The sequence below is a fragment of the Aethalodelphis obliquidens genome, unplaced genomic scaffold (genome assembly GCF_003676395.1).
Source record: "Aethalodelphis obliquidens isolate GAN/ISIS:26980383/991018 unplaced genomic scaffold, ASM367639v1 scaffold63, whole genome shotgun sequence".
NCBI classification, from domain to species: Eukaryota; Metazoa; Chordata; class Mammalia; order Artiodactyla; family Delphinidae; genus Aethalodelphis; species Aethalodelphis obliquidens.
In genome coordinates this window covers 2,301,259-2,318,978 of record NW_020838007.1, presented here as the reverse complement: position 1 = coordinate 2,318,978, position 17,720 = coordinate 2,301,259, and the positions used below count along the sequence as shown (strand labels likewise).

The following is a 17,720-nucleotide window of genomic DNA, read 5'->3' as shown; positions in this document are numbered from 1 at the left end:
CTGCGGGGCGCGGGCTGACGGGCGCGGGATTGGGGTCCGCGCGAGGAGGCGGGACGGGGGCCGGAGGGGTCCGCGCCGGCGCCCTTACCCGCTGGGAACAGCGCGGGGAGAGTGGCCGCCTCCCGATCCCCCGGCCCAGCATTACCTGTGGTCACGACGGTGGCTCATCTCCCGAGGTCACCAGGTTTCGCGCCCTGCGCACCCCACTAGCCAGACCTCCCACCTCCTCCCCAAGGCCCCGTGGGCGCACACAGCAGGTGCTCAATAGATGCACGTGCAGGGAATCGAGGAGGGGACGCTGAGTCCGGCGGTCTGCGCTCTGGGTGCCATGGGGGAGCGGAGCACACTGCTGCTCCTCCTGGAGCCACCAAGGGTCATGGACCAAACCAGACAGCAATCCGATGACCGCAAGTGCTGGGCCTGCTAGGGTCCTGAGCACCGGCTGGGCACACAGGGCGTGGGTGGGGTGGGGTGGTGGTTCCCGGTTGGGGGGCTCCCCCAGAGCTGGCCACAGTGCCACCATATCTGCCACCATAGTGTGGCCGGTCCCACGCATGACAACATGCTCCCCACCACATCCCTGCAGGGACCATCCCCCAGACCCTACCCCTGGACTGCCCCACAGGGAATGAGTGCTGAGGTGCTGGAGCAGGGACAGGGGGAGGGCTCCTTCACGGATAGGGTGCTGTGGGAGGAATATTGGCAGCCCTGGCCAGCTGTGTGCCACCCTGGCCTTGGGGAGCAGGGCTAGGTAGCCCTGCGGAGTCTGGGGAGGCGGTCACCAGCTCCTGAGGTGGGGACGGAGGGCTGCTCTTGGTGGCTTTGCTGGCCCCTGGGCCCCCCCTTGCTGCACGTGTCAGGCAGGACCTTCACGATTAAAGCCCTCAGCCTTCATGCTGCAGCTGCTGTGACAGCCCAGACCATGCAGGCTGGCAGGAGGCCATGCACCCAGAGTTCTGCCCCCACGCTCAAGGGCAGAAGGGGGACCCCCAGGGCCAGGGTGAGGAGGAGCCAGTAGGGCCTGGGGACGGTGCCAACACCTAGTCAGCAGGGTCTGATTTTGAGCCTCAGCCTCCACTTCAGCCCTGGAGCTCCTGATAGGAACATGCCTGCCCCATCCAGGCAGGGGGGTGGCAGAAGTGGCCCCTGAACAGGAGCCAGAGTGACCATGATGCTGGTGTCACCTGCCCCCGAACCCCTGCTGCCAGCAGAGAGCGAGCAGGGGGGACAGCTATGCGGATGCTCCCCCAGGTGGCTCCCGAGGTGGCCAACGGCCTGTGGGTTCACGGGGGCCTCCACCTCCCCAGAACGCTGTGCCCGAGGCCTCGCTGTCCTGGCGGGGCTCCGCTCTTTTCAGGCCCTGTACCAGCCACTGAGTTCAGGAAGGAGCAGAAAATCAGAAGAGGGTGGGCTCAGGACACAGGGGCAGACACACCTTCCCGGCTGAGCCCCTGCATGCGGGGAAGGGAGCCAGGCTGTGAGGTGCCCCAGGGTACCCCATAGAGTGCACGGGTGCGTCCCCAGCTGACACCCTAAGGGCAGCACCCGCCCTGCCCGTCTTAGGGTCCTTCAGAGTCCTTCCTCCTCCACAGGCTACCCAGACCCCCCAGGTGTTTAAAGGCAGATATCCTGCAGTGGAGCCTACAGAGGCCCCACGGAGGCCTCTGCCAAGTGCTTATCAGACAGAGAGGGCTGCTGGGTGTGCATGTGGGGAGAGCCCACCGCCAAAGATAAGCCCACAATCCACGCGGCCAGCTGCTCGCGCTGCCCTCTGCCTGATAGAGTGGGGCTGTGGGGTGACACAGCCTAGACCCTGTAGTGGCGGCAGGAGGGATGGGCATCTGCCATGGAAGGTAGGGATATTCTCCTGGTCAGAGCTTCCCTGAGCAGCGGATATGAGAGAGCACCTGGATGCAGCCCCTAGCTGCCTTGACCTCCCTGCCTCCCTCCCCACGTCCTGATGATCTTCTGTTATTTCTTCCTCCCTCCACGGGGAGCAGGCCGGAGCCTGGTGCTGAGGGTCCCCAGCTCGGGGCTCTCACAGTTTGGCCACACCTAAGGACACACCTGCCCTTGCCGTCCCCCTGCTTCAGTCGTCTCTGGCCTGCCTTCTGTGCTAGCATTTACAGGAGACGGATAGCGGCTTCTGCAGGGAGGAAGGACTCCAGCGGCCTGTGTGCCGGGGGCAGGGGTGGAGGGTGCAAATGGCCTCCAAGGAACCCAGAGGCGTTTCAGAGCCGCTGTCCTGCCAGGCCCTGCCGGGCACTGAGAGAGGCCAGGCCGTGTTGCCCAATGCAGGGGCCGCCCTTGTTCTCCCTCGCTGGTGACAGAGGGTGACCTTTACAACGGAAAGACAGGTGGAGTCAAGACAAACGTTTTAATCCCGTGTCTACTAGAATGTTGGGTGAAGTTGAGTTCAGGGCAGTCCTGCCAGTTCAATTACCTTCCTGATGTGGGGAGGTGGGGACTACACCCCTGCCAGCCTCACCTGCTTAGTCTCGGGATCTGGGCAGACAACATGCACCCCGTCATTGCCTCCTGCCTGCTGGGGGATGTGTGGTCACCCCATACCATCACAGGACGGGACTCCGATCCCCTAAAGTGGACCCTGTACCACATTGGAAACTGTGGCCTCCTGGGGGATCGCGCCCCAGGCTGCTCCTGGTCCTTCCTTCTCAACGTCTCCCCCTCACCCCTGCAGGGCGGCAGTGCTATGACCTCCTGGTGATTGGCGGGGGATCCGGCGGCCTAGCCTGTGCCAAGGAAGGTACGTGTCCTGTGTCCTGCATCCCGCCAGCATGGCAGGGCCTCCAGGCTTCCGGGTCCCCTGGAGAGGGCAGTGGTGCTCTCCGGGCTGGGTGGGGATCCTCCTGAGCAGCTACGAGCTGAATGCGTTGTCTCTGCAGTTGGCCCACTCCTCCCCGCTGCAACCCCGGACAACCACTGATCTGCCTTCTCTCATTGTAGATTAGTTTGCATTTTCTAAAATTCTGTCTAAGTGAAATCATGCTGTGTGTATTCTTACTTTCCGGGCTTCTCCCGCCAAGCACAATTATTTGGAGATTCATCTGTGTTGCTGTGTGTATCTAGAGTTCACGCCTTTTCATTACTGATAAGTATTCCACTGTATGTCTAGACCACGTTTGGTTGGTTCATTAGCCTGTGGATTGGGTTGTTCCAGTTTTTGGCTGTTGTGAACAGTGCTGCTATGAACATTCGTGTGTGTGTGTGTGTGTGTGTGTGTGTGTGTGTGTGTGTGTCTTTGTGTCTTTGTGTGGATGTGTGTTTTAAATCTCTTGGATAATCTCCTAAAAGTGGAACAGCTGGGTCATGTGGTGTGTCTCTCATTTAGGTATTTTTTCATTTCTTTCAGCAATATTTTGTTATTTCAATATACAGGTCTTTCACATCTTATGTCAGATTTATCCCTAGTGTTTCATATTTTTAAAACAGCTTTACTGGGCTTCCTTGGTGGCGCAGTGGCTGAGAGTCCGCCTGCCAATGCAGGGGACACGGGTTCGTGCCCCCGTCTGGGAAGATCCCACATACCGCGGAGTGGCTGGGCCCGTGAGCCATGGCCACTGAGCCTGCACGTCCGGAGCCTGTGCTCTGCAATGGGAGAGGCCACAACAGTGAGAGGCCGCATACCGCAAAAAAAAAAAAAAACAACAAAAAACCCCAGCTTTACTGAGGTACAAGTCACACACCATACAGATCATTCATTTAAACTGCCTATTTCAGTGGATTTTATATTCACAGTTGTGCAACCATCACCACCACCAATTTCAGAACATCTCATCACCCCCAGGTACTCTGTACCCACTGGTAGTCACCTGTCTCCCTCCCCTCCTCAGCACCAGGCTACCACTAGTTTCCTTTCCGCCTCTATGGACTGGCCTGTGTTCTGGATGTTTCATAGAAACGTGTGGTTTTGCTCTCCCTCAGCATGATGTTTTTAGTGTTCATCTGTGATACAGCGTGTGTTAGTACTTCGTTCCTTTTTTAGGGCTGAATAGTGTGGATGAACCACATTGTGTTTATCCACTTGTCCGCTGGTGGATCTTTGGGTTATTTCTGCTTGGGGCAGTTATGAGTAATGCTGCTCTGAACATTTCTGCAGGTTTTGTATGGACGTGTGCTTTTATTTCCCTTGGGCAGATTCCCAGGAGTGGAATTGCTGGGTGATAGGGTAGCTCAAGGTTTAACCTTTTGAGGAGCTGCCAGACTATTTTCCAAAGTGTCTGCACCATTTTATATTCCCACTAGGAAGTGTGGGGTTCGAATTTCTCCACATCCTCGCCAGCACCCGCTACTGTCTTTTCTATCGTAGCCCATCCTAAGTAGGTGGGAAGTAAGTGGTATCTCATTGTGGTTGACTTATATTTCCCTCATGGTTAATGGAGCATCTTTTCATGTGTTTATTGGCCATTTCTGTATTTGTGGAGAAATGTCTATTTAGAACCTTTGCCCACTTTTAAGTTCGGTTGTCTTTTCATTATTGAGTTATGAGAATACACACACACGTATATTCTGGATATTAGATCCGTATCAGATGCATAATTCTCAATTACTTTCTCCCATCCTAGGGGTTATCTTGTCACTTTCTTGATGGTGTCCTTTGCAGCACAAAAGTGTTTAATTTTGATGAAGTCAGTTGATCTGTTGTTTCTTGTGCTTTTGGTGTCACATCCAAGATCAAGGTCACAAAGACTTAGGCCTGTCTTCTTCTGAGAGCCTCACAGCTTCAGTTCTTACATTTAGGCCTTTGGTACATTGTGGATTAACGTGCAGACGTGGTGAGGTCATTGCCTCCGGGTTTGAGACATGCACCTTTCCATGTCACGGTCCCCCTTCAGGAGACACTCTCCCACCAGTCACGTTCCACTTCTACATGTTACAAACCCCACAGCACATTGTACAACTTTTGTTTAAACAGTGATCTTTTTTTTATACTGATTATTTTTTTGTTGTTTTTATTTTTATATATTTATTTGGTTGCGCTCGGTCTTAGTTGTGGCAGGAGGGCTCCTTAGTTGTGGCTCACTGGCTCCCTAGTTGTGGCATGCAAACTCTTAGTTGCGGCATGCACGTGGGATCTAGTTCCCCGACCAGGGAACGAACCTGGGCCCCCTGCATTGGGAGCGCAGAGTCTTAACCACCGTGCCACCAGGGAAGTCCCTAAATAGTGACCTTCTGAAGAGATTTCAGTGATAAGGAAAAAGCTAACACATCTGCCCATGTGGTTGTCATTTCTGGGGCTTCCGTTCCTTTCTGTGGATCTGAATTTCCACCCGGCATCATTTTCCTCCTACTGGAAGGACGTCCGTGAACATTTCTTGTCGTGTGGCTCTAGGGGTTATAAATTCTTTCAGCTTTTGTGAGTCTGAAGACATCTTTACTCTGCCTTCATTTTAAAAAGATATTTTCTCTGAGTATAGAATTCAAGGGAACAGTACAGCTGGCCCTCTGTATCCACAGGCTCCACATTCACAGATTCAACCAACCACAGATCAAAAAAATATTTTTTAAAAAATTCCAGAAAATTCCAAAAGGCAAAACTTGAACTTGCCACATACTGGCAACTATTTATCATTTACACTGTATTTACAACTACTTACACAGTGTTAACGTTGTATTAGGTGTTATAATCTAGAGATGATTTAAGGTAAAGGTTACTGCAGATGCTGCACCGTTTTCTATAAGGGACTTGAGCATCTGGCAGCTCCGGGTTGTCCCAGAGCTCATGAGAGCTCTTGCCATTGTGGATAGTTTCTATTCCTGTTTTCAAATTCACTAATAAAAGAGTGTGCGATGTCTACTCGACCATGAACCCCACTCAGTGCAGTATTCATCTCTACAGTTCAACTTGGGTCCTTTTTTCTATCTTCCATGTTACTTCTTGACTTTTTGAACATGTGGAATACAGTTAAAACACCTGTTTTACTTTTTTTCCCACTAATTCTGACGTTGGTGTCAGTTCTTGGTCAGTTTCCATTGACTATTTTTCCCTTTAAGGGCTGTATTTTCCTGCTTCTTGGCGTGCCTGGTAATTTTTGTTTGAGTGCCAGACACTTTGGACTTTACCTTGCTGGTTTCTGGATATTTTTATCTTCCTAGAAATATTTCTGAGCACGTTCTGGGATGTAGCTGCAGACAGTTTGATCTTTTTGAGACTTCTGCTTAAGATTTGTTAGGCGCTCTGGTGCTGTGCCCAGTCTGGGGCTAATTATTCTCAACTGCTGAGGCATGACCTTCCTAATGCTCACCCAGTGCTCCAGGAGTTAACGTTTCTCCAGGCTGGCTTCTGGGAGCAGCACTGTCCCGGCCTTAGGTACTTTCCCCTCTCTCTCCTCTGTCCCAGGAACTCTCAGCCCGAGAGCCTGCTGGGCCCCCTCCATGCTGTGTCCTGCAGACTCTCTGGTCGCGGGGCTCACCTCGTCCCTTTCCTGTCTCTCAGAGATCGCTGGCCTTTGTTTTCGTTTATTCAGTTTCTTGAAACCATTATTTCACGTATTTTGTCAGGATTTTTGGTTATTTTGAGCAGGAGGCTAACTCTGGTCCCTGTTGCTCCATCCTGATCAGATCTGGGAGCCGGGCGTTGGTATGTCTGAGGTGTCCCCTTGGCCAGAGACTTCAGATCAAGCACTGGGATCCCATCTTGATTCAGTTGAATGAAATGGTTTTGTTAATGAAGACTTCTAAAATTTGGTTCTAATCTTGGTAGCTGGTAGCCATGAATCAAGCATGTTCTGTAGTGTTTCAAACACTCGTGGGCTCGTGACATACAAGTGGGGCGTGCCCTCGGGGCCGTCACGGCCAGGGACCAGGGCTGGCTGATGCAGTGCCACAGGCGAGCCAGCAGGAAGCCCGTGATTAGTCCTGACCTCAGAACCTGGGGCTTGTGGCTGGGGGAGCCTGCTGATAGCTGGGGGCTCCAGGCAGGGGTGCAGTTTGGAGCCCTGGTCTTGGGGCCTGGCTGACCTGAACCTGCCATTTGACCTCCGAGCTTCCATTTCCTCACCCTGAGAGGAGACAGCAAACGTCCACCTGGGGGCTCTGACCAGCGTAGACCGAGGGCCACCCCACATGGTATCTGGGGAAGAGAGGAGTAAGGGAAGGCCTGGGGAGCGAGCCGGGGGCCTCCCTGTGATGCCTCCAGGGAGTGTGCTTGGGGTGGGCCCTGGGCCTGTGCTGGACCTGCAACCAGGTTGCGGGGGGGCGGGGGACGCATCCCAGCACTGCTCTGGTGGGTGGTGCAGAGCCTGAGGTCAGGAAGAGGTCGGGGTGCCCATCTAGGGGCAGCATAGCTGGGAGCAGAGGCAGTGGGAGACCCGGCTGCATAGCTCATGGGCGGCTGCTGGCCTGGTCCTTCCCCAGCCTTCTCTGGGCCTCATGGGCTCCTGGGGTCCCCGACCCTGAATCAGTCCCTGGTTGTACTCACCTGCCTGTTTCTCTGGTCCTTCCAGCCGCTCAGCTGGGGAAGAAGGTGGCTGTGGTGGACTACGTGGAGCCTTCCCCCCGAGGTAGGCAGCCCCTGCCGGGAGCCACGTGTCCTGGAGAAGGTGGGGGTTCACATACAGAGGGTGGCTGAGCCCTGGACTACTGCCCAGTCTCCGGACAGCGTCCTGCTTCTCGGGGAAGCTGCCATCACTGTAGGTTCCTCATCCTCCTCATTTAAACCAAGTCTGAATGCAACCGCAGCCGGCGCGTCCACACGGCAGGTTCACCTGGGCCGCGTTGGAGTTAAAGCAACTAAAAGGAATTGGAAACAGCTATAGAGCAGGGCTGGCCTGGCTCACCTGAACCCTGTGTGCTCTTCCCACCTCCCCAGGCACCCGGTGGGGCCTTGGCGGCACCTGCGTGAACGTCGGCTGCATCCCCAAGAAGCTGATGCACCAGGCGGCGCTGCTAGGGGGCATGATCCGCGACGCCTCCCACTACGGCTGGAAGGTGGCCCAGCCCCCGCACGACTGGTGAGGGCACGTTGGGGACGGCCAATCCCATCAGCCTCGCAGGAGCTGTGGGCGCGATTCTCACCTGGGGTCACCTCTGGGCCCCCAGCAGTGGGCAAAGTCTAGAGACATTTTTGGTGATCTCCACAGTGGGGGCTGCACATCCCCTGGGTGGAGCCTGAGATGCTGCCACTTGCCCCACGGCGCCCTGGACACCCCTGGAAGGACGCTCGGCCCAAAGTCTGCAGTGCTTCAGGCCTGGCGGGTGGCGCATGGTCCGCTTGGAGCCCCTCGGTCTGAAGCCCCAAACCTGGCCCGGGGGCAGCAGCCGTGGGGACAGACATCACCTTTACCACCTTGAGAAACCCCTCTGCCTCTGGGCATTTCTGTTAAGGGCTGTTTGCCTCTAATAATCTGTGGCGGGACCCGCAGCTGACACTTGTGTGGTGGCTTTAAGCATCGTGCTTTGTGTCAACAGGGGGAAAATGGCAGAAGCCGTTCAAAACCACGTGAAGTCCCTGAACTGGGGGCACCGGGTCCAGCTGCAGGACAGGTACTGACGCCGCGCTAGGCTCTGGGCAGGTCCTGGGGCACGTGAGGACTCCCCAGGAGGAGGAGGCGTGAGACCCGGGTTAGAAAGCCCGGCCACCCTCGCCCCTCGCAGTGCCTGTTATCCTCACTGTCCCCTCCCTGCTGGGCACCCCCCTCACCAGCAGGAGGTCCATGGGTGTTTTGGGGGGAGGGTAACTGGGTGCATGTGGGGGCCTCCCCTTCCTGGTGGAGGGTGTCCAGGTGACAGGACTGACCTCGGGGGAGGCCCGGCCACCTCCGTCCTCACACACCAGGGCTGAGCTTGGGCCCTTAAGACGCCCCTGCATGGCAGCTGTGGTCACCACGTACCGAGGAACCCTGGGGAGACAGCAGCCGTGCCCCATGCTTCCCGGTGCGGGTCTGCACACTCCTTTTGCCCCTCGTGAGCCGTGGGTGGCCCGAGCTCACATTGTAGCCATCTGCCTAGTGCTCCCTATTTAATCCTGAGGTGATGCCTCATTTGCAGAGGAAATGTTTGAACATCCTATTTTTATTTTGCAGAAAAGTGAAGTACTTTAACTTCAAGGCCAGCTTTGTCAACCCACACATGGTTTGTGGTGTCTCAAAAGGTGGGGAAGAGGTGAGCGCCCTCCTCCCGGGGCCCCTGGGGCAGCACGGGCCAGTCCGTGGGTCAGTCTGTGGCCCAGACGGGTGGACCTCAGCTCTGCTCGGTCTCAGTGCTGTCCTTGGAGATCAGTGCTGCTGGGATTGATACGACGTTCCTCTGGGCTGAGGCCAGTCTAATTCTTTGTGAAGGAGGAAGTGACCACGCCAGGCTGCCCGCTGCTCGGGCGGCTGCAGCCCTGCAGGGGTTTGCGGGGATTCCAGGAGACCTTACCAGCCGTGCAGTCCTGTGTAAACTGTGAAGTGCTTGGACTTAGAGGCTCTCCTGCCAGTGTCTGGGGCTGCTGCCACAGGGTCCACACTGCAGGGCAGAGGCTGTGATGGGGAAGCTGGTGGAGCCCTCGAATGGGGACTGCAGGTTACCTGGGTGACTGTGGCTTTCTCGGTTTCTTCTCAGACTCTGCTTTCGGCCGACCACATTGTCATCGCCACCGGAGGGCGACCGAGGTACCCCACGCACGTGAGTGTCCTCAGGAGCCCCCACCCCCCTACCCCGTTCATGGTCTGGTGACATGCACCTCCCACTCGCCCCTGTCCTCCAAGTGGCCCTGTGCTCACAGCTGTCACTTTCCACTGCCCGTGCTCTCGAGTGCCCTCTGCTAAGCCAGGTTCCCACATCCCCACTTGGCTGAGTCCCGAGAGCGGCTCAGCTGCTGGGCCAGCCCCCGCCTGCCCTCTTCCTGTCCCCACATCACTTCTCCTCTATCTCCCTTGTTGATTCCTCCTTTTTAGCCTCAGAATGTTGGAGCCTTTGGGACTTAAGCCTGGTTCCTCCTCCCCCAAACCCAAATCTTGTTCTTTAGTTGATGTGAAACTCACATACCATAAAATGCACCCTTTCAAAGGGTGCAGTCCAGTGAGTTCCAGTTTATTCAGAGTCGTTCACCCGTCGGTCCCACTACTGAATCTCAGAATGTTTCATTCGCCCAGAACGAAACCCTGGCCCCATCAGCCGTCGCTCCTGCCCCCCTCCCCCGGCCCCAGCAGCCTGCTCTCTGTCTCTGTGGATTTGCCTGTTCTGGACGTTTCACATCAGTGGGATGAGATGCATGGCCTCTTTGACCAGCTTACGGCTGAGTGATGTTCCGCGGTGGGTGTGACATTCTGTTGTCCGCTTGCGTGGTGGACCTCTGGGTTGTTTCCACTTTGTTATGAGTGATGCTGCTGGGAGCCCATGTGGATGCGAGTTGTTCCTTCTCCTGGGCAGACACCTGGGGGTGTCTGGGGGTGGAGGTCCGAGGCCCCCAGGGCGGGGGGGCAGCCTCACCGTTTACATCCCCACCTGCAGTGCGTGGGGTTCATCCTTTTTGGTTTCTTCTCGTGTCTTGTGATGTTTTACTGAAAAGTGATCATTTCAAACAAAATGACATGTTCACTCTGGAAGCTAGGATCTCCCTCCACTTTGGGATTTCGTTTATTGCTGCTTGTCTGTTGGGTGATTTTTCTGGACTGATTTTGTAAACTTTTTATTCTGTGTCCTGTGAGGCTACTGAGGTCTCTGCTCAGTGGCCAGCCAGTGACTGGGCAGAGATGTGCTTAAACACCAGACCCAGGAAGTCTCCCCGTCTTTGTGAGGCTCCCCACCCTCAGTGCTCAGCCTGGTGGGGGGCGCTCTGCCTTCGCCCCCACCACCTGCTTCTGCGGGGCCTGGAGGCCAGTGCTCAAGGCCGCCCCAGACCCAGACATAGGCCCAGACAGGTGGATGGGGAGGACCAAGGGCGTGGTTCTGCCTCCTTGCAGACTCTTAAATCTGAACCTCCGTCCAGTTCTGTGCTTCCACTGGAAACAGGAGCTGGGAGGGTGCCAAGGCAAGTGCCCACTCCAGTCCTCAGACCGTGACGTGGCCCCTGCTGCTGTCAGCCCAGCAAGAGCAGCCTTCGGAGGGGACCAGACAGCTGTGCCAGGTGGCCCTGGGCAGGATGTGTGGCTCCGTAGGAGGGGAGGGCTCTTGTTCCAGTAGCCACACAGACAGGGGCCAAGTGGTGACCATTAGTGATCCTTCACCCACAGCTGGGCCCACATTGGCTCCACTCAAAGCCCCTGATGGCCGAGGTCAGTTCCTGGGACCCAGAGATCAGCTCAGCTCCACCCTGCACGTGGCTGCCAGAGTGCCTGCGAGGAGACTGGCCCGGCCTCTCCCTGCTGTCCGCTTGCCTGAGGGGCGGTGGGGGGTGGGTGAAGTGGGAGCCTCGGGTCCTGGGGAAGCCGCTCAGTGGCCACTCTGCTCTTGGCTACCCGCCCCGGAGCCTGCCAACACTTTTTGTGTTTTAGTCCCTTTGATATCCAGACCTTTCGATCTTCTTGAGCAAACTTAAGAAATTCCTGACTTTATTTTTTTTGCCAATTGGAACCGTAAACTGTTTGAAATCCGTTTCCTCTCTCCCAGCACATCTGACTCTCAGGGGCTATAGAGAGGACGTGTCCTGTGTCCCCCACCTGCTGGGGTATGGGGTGACCTGGACAACTCCCGGGCACAGGGCCCACCATGCTGTCCCTCAAGGGCCCCCGGTTGGTCGCATCCAGCCTCCAGCCTGGCGCCCTGGGAGCCGGCCCACCCCGCTTCACCCCTTGCTCCCCACAGCCCTGGGTCTGGATCTGGGGGGAGTCCTGGAGAGCGAGAGGAAGGAGCAGCTGCCCCGGGCCCCCAAGGGAGCGGCCGTATCCCCTGTCCCAGAGGCCGCACCCGAGGAGGTGCAGCCACATGTGGGCAGGTGGTTCTGGCCCAGTTGTGTCTACAAACTGGGCGTCCTCAGAGGGAGCCCCGGGGGCAGCCGGGGACGCAGGCCTCACATTGACCCTTTTCCCGGATAGATCGAAGGTGCCTTGGAATACGGGATTACGAGTGATGACATCTTCTGGCTGAAGGAGTCCCCTGGAAAAACGTAAGGCCTGGGGGTGCCCAAGGGGCCCCACTCCCCTGTGCACACAGCCAGGCGGGGAGCACATGCTGCTGCCCCTCTGTAACGCATTCTTTCCCACCTACCTGAGGGAAGGGCAAAAAGCCTGGCCCTGTGCCCATTTGGGGCTGACACTCTCCCAGGACTGAGTCACAGTGCGTGGCCGTTATTGTGTGGGGCGCAGGTTTTCACCAGGGTTCCCAGGAGCCGCAGGTCCCAGTGGGTCCTCAGGGCCATCTGGGTATGCGGGTAGGTGGGTGGGCCCTGGGGGAAAGCCCTGGTCCCCCTCCGGCTCCAATCGAACGTCCCCGTTTTCATCTGTTTGTCACCTGGGCTTCCCTGAAATCAGCAAAGGCTCGGGCTGCTAGAAACCAGAGCCCAGCTGTGAAGCCAGGCCCGCAGCGTGACTGGCACCCCCGTGGCCAAGGGCTGGGTTCACTCCTGGCATGGGGTCCGGGTCTGGGTGCTGCTGCTAGGGCACTGAGGAGACCTCATGCTCGCAGGGACCATAGAGGCCACCAGAGGGCGACAGAGGCTCGGCCGTCACAGTGCTGGGCTGCGGGGGACCAGCTGCCGATGGCCCGAGGGCATGCCCCGGGGTGGGCAGGCGTGTGCAAGTGTGCATGTGTCAGCATGGGTGAGGGTATGTATGTGTACATGTGAGCACGTGTGTGAACACGTGAGCACACGTGTGAGAGCTTGCGCGTGTGCTCGTGCCGCGCTCTGCTTGTCCCTGCTATCCCAGCCTCACGAGGTGTCCTTTTTCAGGGCTGGGCACGGCCCCTGGCATGGGGGTGGCTTGGTGTGACCTCCCACCACTCGCGGCCACCTCTTTGTGAAAGGCTGCAGTGAAAACCCCGACGTGCGTCTTCTTGTTGTCTCAGTGTTTCTTATGTGTCGTGTGCACGGTCAGGGCTGTGTCCACGGTAGAGAACTGCGGTCCCGGCTGGGCGCCTGTGCTGCTCTCCCTGCCTGATGCTGCCTCGGCATTTCCATGGGGCCTGAAGGGAAGGGAGCCTCTCCTGCTCCCTGTGGGGGGGTGGAGGGAGCACAGCCACTTCTATCTGCGGTCAGGCTCCTGGCCCTGGCCACCGCTTCGCCTCCCACAGGGCCCCCAGGCTGTGGTTGGTGCTTCGACTTGGCAATAGTTGTTAATTTTTCTGATGTCACATTTATCACGTTTTCTTTTTACGCCATAGTATCTGGGTTATTTGTTGTTTTGTCTCTGACTAGTAGGTTAAATGTGGCCTGGTTTCATTTGCATTTGCTATTATGTGGTCTTTTGTGTAATTATTGGCCGTTTAAAATTGAGTGTGTAAGTTGTGAGTGTGTGTCTGTGAGTGAGCGTGTGTCTATGTCTGTGAGTGTGAGTGTGTGTGGCTGTGAATGGGGGCTGCTCGCTCCTGGGCCTTCTCTCTGGCTTTTCTCTTTCTTATCTTCCCGCGGGTTTGCTGTCAGGGCTGAGATCCTGTGTTGTTTACAATTGCAGATTTTCTCAGCTTGTCCTTTTAATTCATGTAACATACAAATGTGACATACAAATGTTTTGGTCTTATCTTTTTTAAGTGTAGCTTAGGCTCTTTTACACTTAATGGCTGTTAGATTTATTGCATGTTCAGGAGGGCCTTTCCCCACCAAAATCTTTGACAAAAGCCCTGGATTTCCTGTGGGTCCCAGGGCCTTGGGGCGTCTGCAGCACATCTGTGGCAGAGACGGGGTCCCATGCGTCCACCACCAGCCCCTCCCACCAGCCTGGAAGCTCCTCCAAGCAGAGCCCAGTCCTGCTCTGGCGCTGATTTGGGGTCCCTACCTCTGCGCAAGTGCCCAGCGTGGTCTTCAGACCTGCGTAGTTTTCTTGCGCATTGATTTCTCTGGGTCACTGAGGCACTTTGCCAGCCTCTCCGAGGTGGACTGTGGAGAACGTGGTGCCGATGGCCTTCAACCTGCGGCCGCCTGGACACTGGCTCCCCGCTCTGTGCTTCTGGCCTGGCCGAGGCCACCCGTGTGGCCCGGTAATCTCCGCCCATCACCGAAGGCCAGCAGTTTCTGAATCCTGGTCTTTTCTTAAATTAGTCCCTGTGTGTTTTATTTTCTCTTGTTTGCTATTTCCCCGTTACATTTTGAGAGCCAAGTCCACCTCCAGGGGGGCCGGTGTCTGGCGGCTCTCACTGCCCATTGCTCACCGGAGGCTGGTGTGCGGAGAGGCCGCACAGGCCGGAAGGAGGCCCGGGCGCAGGGGCCCCGCGCAGCTGCCCCCAGTGACCACGTGCTGGGGCAGTGGCCTGCGCGGCCAGGAAGACAGCCCCAGATATTGGGGTCAGGAAAGTGTTTATTTTCTTCAGAAAAAAAAACGTTTAGAAGACTTTTTTTTAAAAAGCTCTTTCGTTTAGAAGGAATCTAGGTATGTTATTGTTTAAGGAAAAAAGTGTTTGCAATGTATCAGTCACCCGTTCCATTCTGAGCATGATTTATGTGAGGAAATGGTTTTTTTTAAAAATTAAGCTGGAGATATATCCCTGTACGATGCTTCTGTGAAACGCAGCTTTTGTGCGGAGCTGTGGATGCAAGTTGTAACAGTGTGATACGGGAGTCAGTGTTTACTCCTTACATTCCTGCCCGCAGTCAAAATAAGCCCGAGGGTCTACAGTAGCATTTCTGTATTTTATCAGCTTGGGCTGGGCCGGGGGGGCCTCTGCTCACACTCTGAGGGGCTGTTTCTGCCAGATTTATTTGCCTTATAAATATTCCCCGTGTTTATTTTAACTCGCCTTTAAAATGGAGCTGAAATGAATATGGACCCGAGGGCTGCCCCCGGCCCTGGAGGCCTCCCGAAGCCGGCCAGGACCTTCCCACTTGGCCCCGGCCAGGAGGCCAGCCGGCGGCTGAGGGTGCCCAGTGTGCCTGGCCTCGGCCTGCAGCGGTGGAACCTCCACTAGCCGGCTCCCAAGGGCCCATGGGCTCCGTGGCGTCCTGTCTTCCTCCCCACGATAGGGTGCGGGCCGCGGCTGGCGGCTCAGGGACATCTGCATGAGGCTGGGTGGCCAGCAGCTCAGGCCTGGAGAGCCGGCCCTCAGCCTCCGCTGTTGCCCCACCCGCCTTTGCCCCCGAGGGTCTTGGTGCTTTCTGGACATCCTGTGTCCAGCTGCTCCTGGGGGCCCCGAGCTCTGTGGCCCCAGCATTTCCTGAGCTGGCGGGACAGCTGCAGGGCCCCCACGCTGTGTGGGTGCACCCCCGGGGAGCGGATTGGGGCCTTCAGACTCAAGAGGCAGGTGGAGAGCTCTTTAAGCTGGGGCTCCAAGGCCTGAAGGAAGGCTTTGTTTCTGCTTCCTCCCCCTTCAGACTTTAAGGAGAGAGCCAGCCCTGTGATCAGGCTAATCCCACGGCAGTTACACCTTGGAGTACAGTGTTTGCAGCACTGAAGGGCACACAGGGGGGCTCCCCGAACACACACACAGCTGAGTGGGGCTCTGGGTGCAGGCGGAGCCCCCGTGGGGTGTCCTGCTGCAGTGTGAGGCCGTGTGTCCAGTCCTCAGAGGTCCCGCCGCCCCAGGTCCTCCCTTTGCCGGCAGGGCCTGCCGTGGGCACTGTGCCTTGGCACCAGCCTCAGCCCCACCCAGGCTGGGGTCTCCTAGGTGGCCGGCAAAGCCCATCTGCAGCTTCAAACCTGCCAATAAAAACGCAGCGTCCCTTCAGGGCTGCCTGCACCCCACCTGCAGGCGCCAGCTCCGTTTTTGCTGTTTTCTTACTCCAGTCTATTTGAAGGGAGTTCTCTGGTTGAGACCTTGAATCCTGCATTTTTCGAAGAATAATACTTATTTGATGAATTGGGGGCAGGGTGGAGTGAAAACCAACACTGTTGACCGTCTTTCCTCTTGGAGACAAGATGAGGCCCAAGGTGACCATCAGGGCCAGTGGATGCCTGCCCGCTCTGAGGTTTCAGCCACCCATGCTTGGTCAAGGACGCCCACTGAGGCCCGGCCTGGCTGGTGCCTATCCCCCAGATGTGCCCTCTGTTGGCGGCTCGGAACCAGTAGCCTGGGGCTGGGGGTACCATGACCTGGAGGTGGGAGTGGGGGGCCCACCCCGCCTCCCTACCCTGCTCCCTGCAGGGCTTGAGGAGGTGCCCAGGGGCTGCAGGAACAAAACGCTTTTGCCAAAATCAGGAGACCATGTTGCTGCCTTGCCTGGAGCTGGGCTGTGGGCTTCAGGCTGCAGCCACCGCCCCCCCCCCCAAGAGGGTCTGCTCTTCGGAGACAGGAAGGCTCGGACGAGCAGGACAGCCCAGCAGGCGGGCAGTGGGCTCCCCGGCACCTGCATGTCACGGTTGCCCAGGCCATGGCCACCCTGAGTGGGAGCACAGGGCACTGTGAGGTCCACACAGATGCTCTTCATTGGTCCTTGCATTGGGGCAGGATGTTCAAAGCAGCTCAAGCCTGTTTGCATTTTAAGTAACTCGTAGTTTCATATTTTAAAGAAAGGCTTGTCCCCTCCCCCATACACGTCGAGACTGAGGGAGGGCAGATTGTGTAACGTTGAGTGTACCCACACGCAGACATGTGCATTGTGCCTATGTGTGTGTGCCTCACACGCTGAGCTCTCCCCACTCACCCTGCACAGGATGCCGGCACTCCTGTCCCAGCTCCTGAGAGGAAGCCGTATGCCAGTTGCTTCCCACAGGGCACTGGCAACAGTATTCCCAGAGATGTGCCGCTGTTTGAAATGGAATTATATCATTAGTACCTGCTGGGATCAGAGCTGACATTTGCTTATCCATCCTTGCATCACCTCCTCTCGTTCAAAGGCTGAGGGGTGATCTGACAAGCCCACCCACACGCCGCCTGGGCTGGGAGTCTCCACTCTGTGTTCAGTTCTGTTCATGTGTACATGTGTGCAAGTGTGTGTGTGTGTATGCACGTGTATGCATGCAGAGTGTGTGCAGCTGAATAACAGGAGAGGATCTGCTGGCTCCCAGCATCCTGTGTCCCTCTCCCTGGCTGCCCTTGCTCGGGGAGCTGACTCTCCCAGCCACAGGCCTGTGTGCAGTGGGGCTGGGTGGGCATGGGGTGGGCCGTCTGCCTGGGCCCCGTGGTCCCAGAGTGTTCTGCCCACAGACAGGGCTTCCAGGAGCCGCCCCACGTCTGGCGCCTCCCTGTCTGTTTCCAGCCTGGCTGCAGGAGGTCCAGAGGAACCCAAGGCAGAACTTTCCTTAGGAGAGAAGGAAAATCCTCCTGCTTCTTCTGACTGGGCTTCGTCCATGTTTGTCCCGCCTCCAGTCCCATCCCTGGGACGTGCTCTTTTGTCCCTGGCCACTCATTCCTTCGCCACCAGGCAATTTCCCAAACCAGCAGCTCTGTTTGTCATTCACAGCTGGAGCTCTGGGAAGTGGGTTTTGTACATTGGGACAGCCTGTTTGAACAGTTAGCCGCAGGGACTCTGCAATAGTGACATGTCAGCTGACAGGCGCCCTGCATGAAGGCTGCAGGGCCCCGTCCCCCTCAGAGCCCCACCAGGGACGGCTGCGTGCATCATGGCTGCCACGTGTGAGACTCAATTTCTCTCTCTCTGTCCATCTTTCTTACAGGTTGGTGGTTGGGGCCAGCTGTATCCTTTGCTTCGTGCAGGTGACAGACAGATAGACAGCTGTGTTCACCATCCT

General features: G+C 56.9%; 1 protein-coding gene across 9 annotated transcripts in view; it reads left to right on the top strand.

Moving 5' to 3' along the window:
- Positions 1–17,720, top strand: part of TXNRD2 (thioredoxin reductase 2) — a 34,611-nt gene that overhangs the window by 158 nt on the left and 16,733 nt on the right. For 6 of the 9 annotated variants that reach the window (XM_027088479.1, XM_027088477.1, XM_027088478.1 and 3 more), the window contains exons 2-9: positions 2,702–2,767; positions 7,467–7,523; positions 7,832–7,973; positions 8,431–8,505; positions 9,045–9,123; positions 9,565–9,627; positions 11,979–12,049; positions 17,646–17,665. In XM_027088479.1, the coding sequence (XP_026944280.1) occupies positions 2,702–2,767; positions 7,467–7,523; positions 7,832–7,973; positions 8,431–8,505; positions 9,045–9,123; positions 9,565–9,627; positions 11,979–12,049; positions 17,646–17,665 (573 nt within the window). Of the gene's footprint in view, positions 1–31; positions 177–236; positions 258–529; positions 1,854–2,701; positions 2,768–7,466; positions 7,524–7,831; positions 7,974–8,430; positions 8,506–9,044; positions 9,124–9,564; positions 9,628–11,978; positions 12,050–17,645; positions 17,666–17,720 lie in introns of those variants that run through there. The other 3 variants (XM_027088482.1, XM_027088481.1, XM_027088480.1) reach the window with 3 other exon arrangements.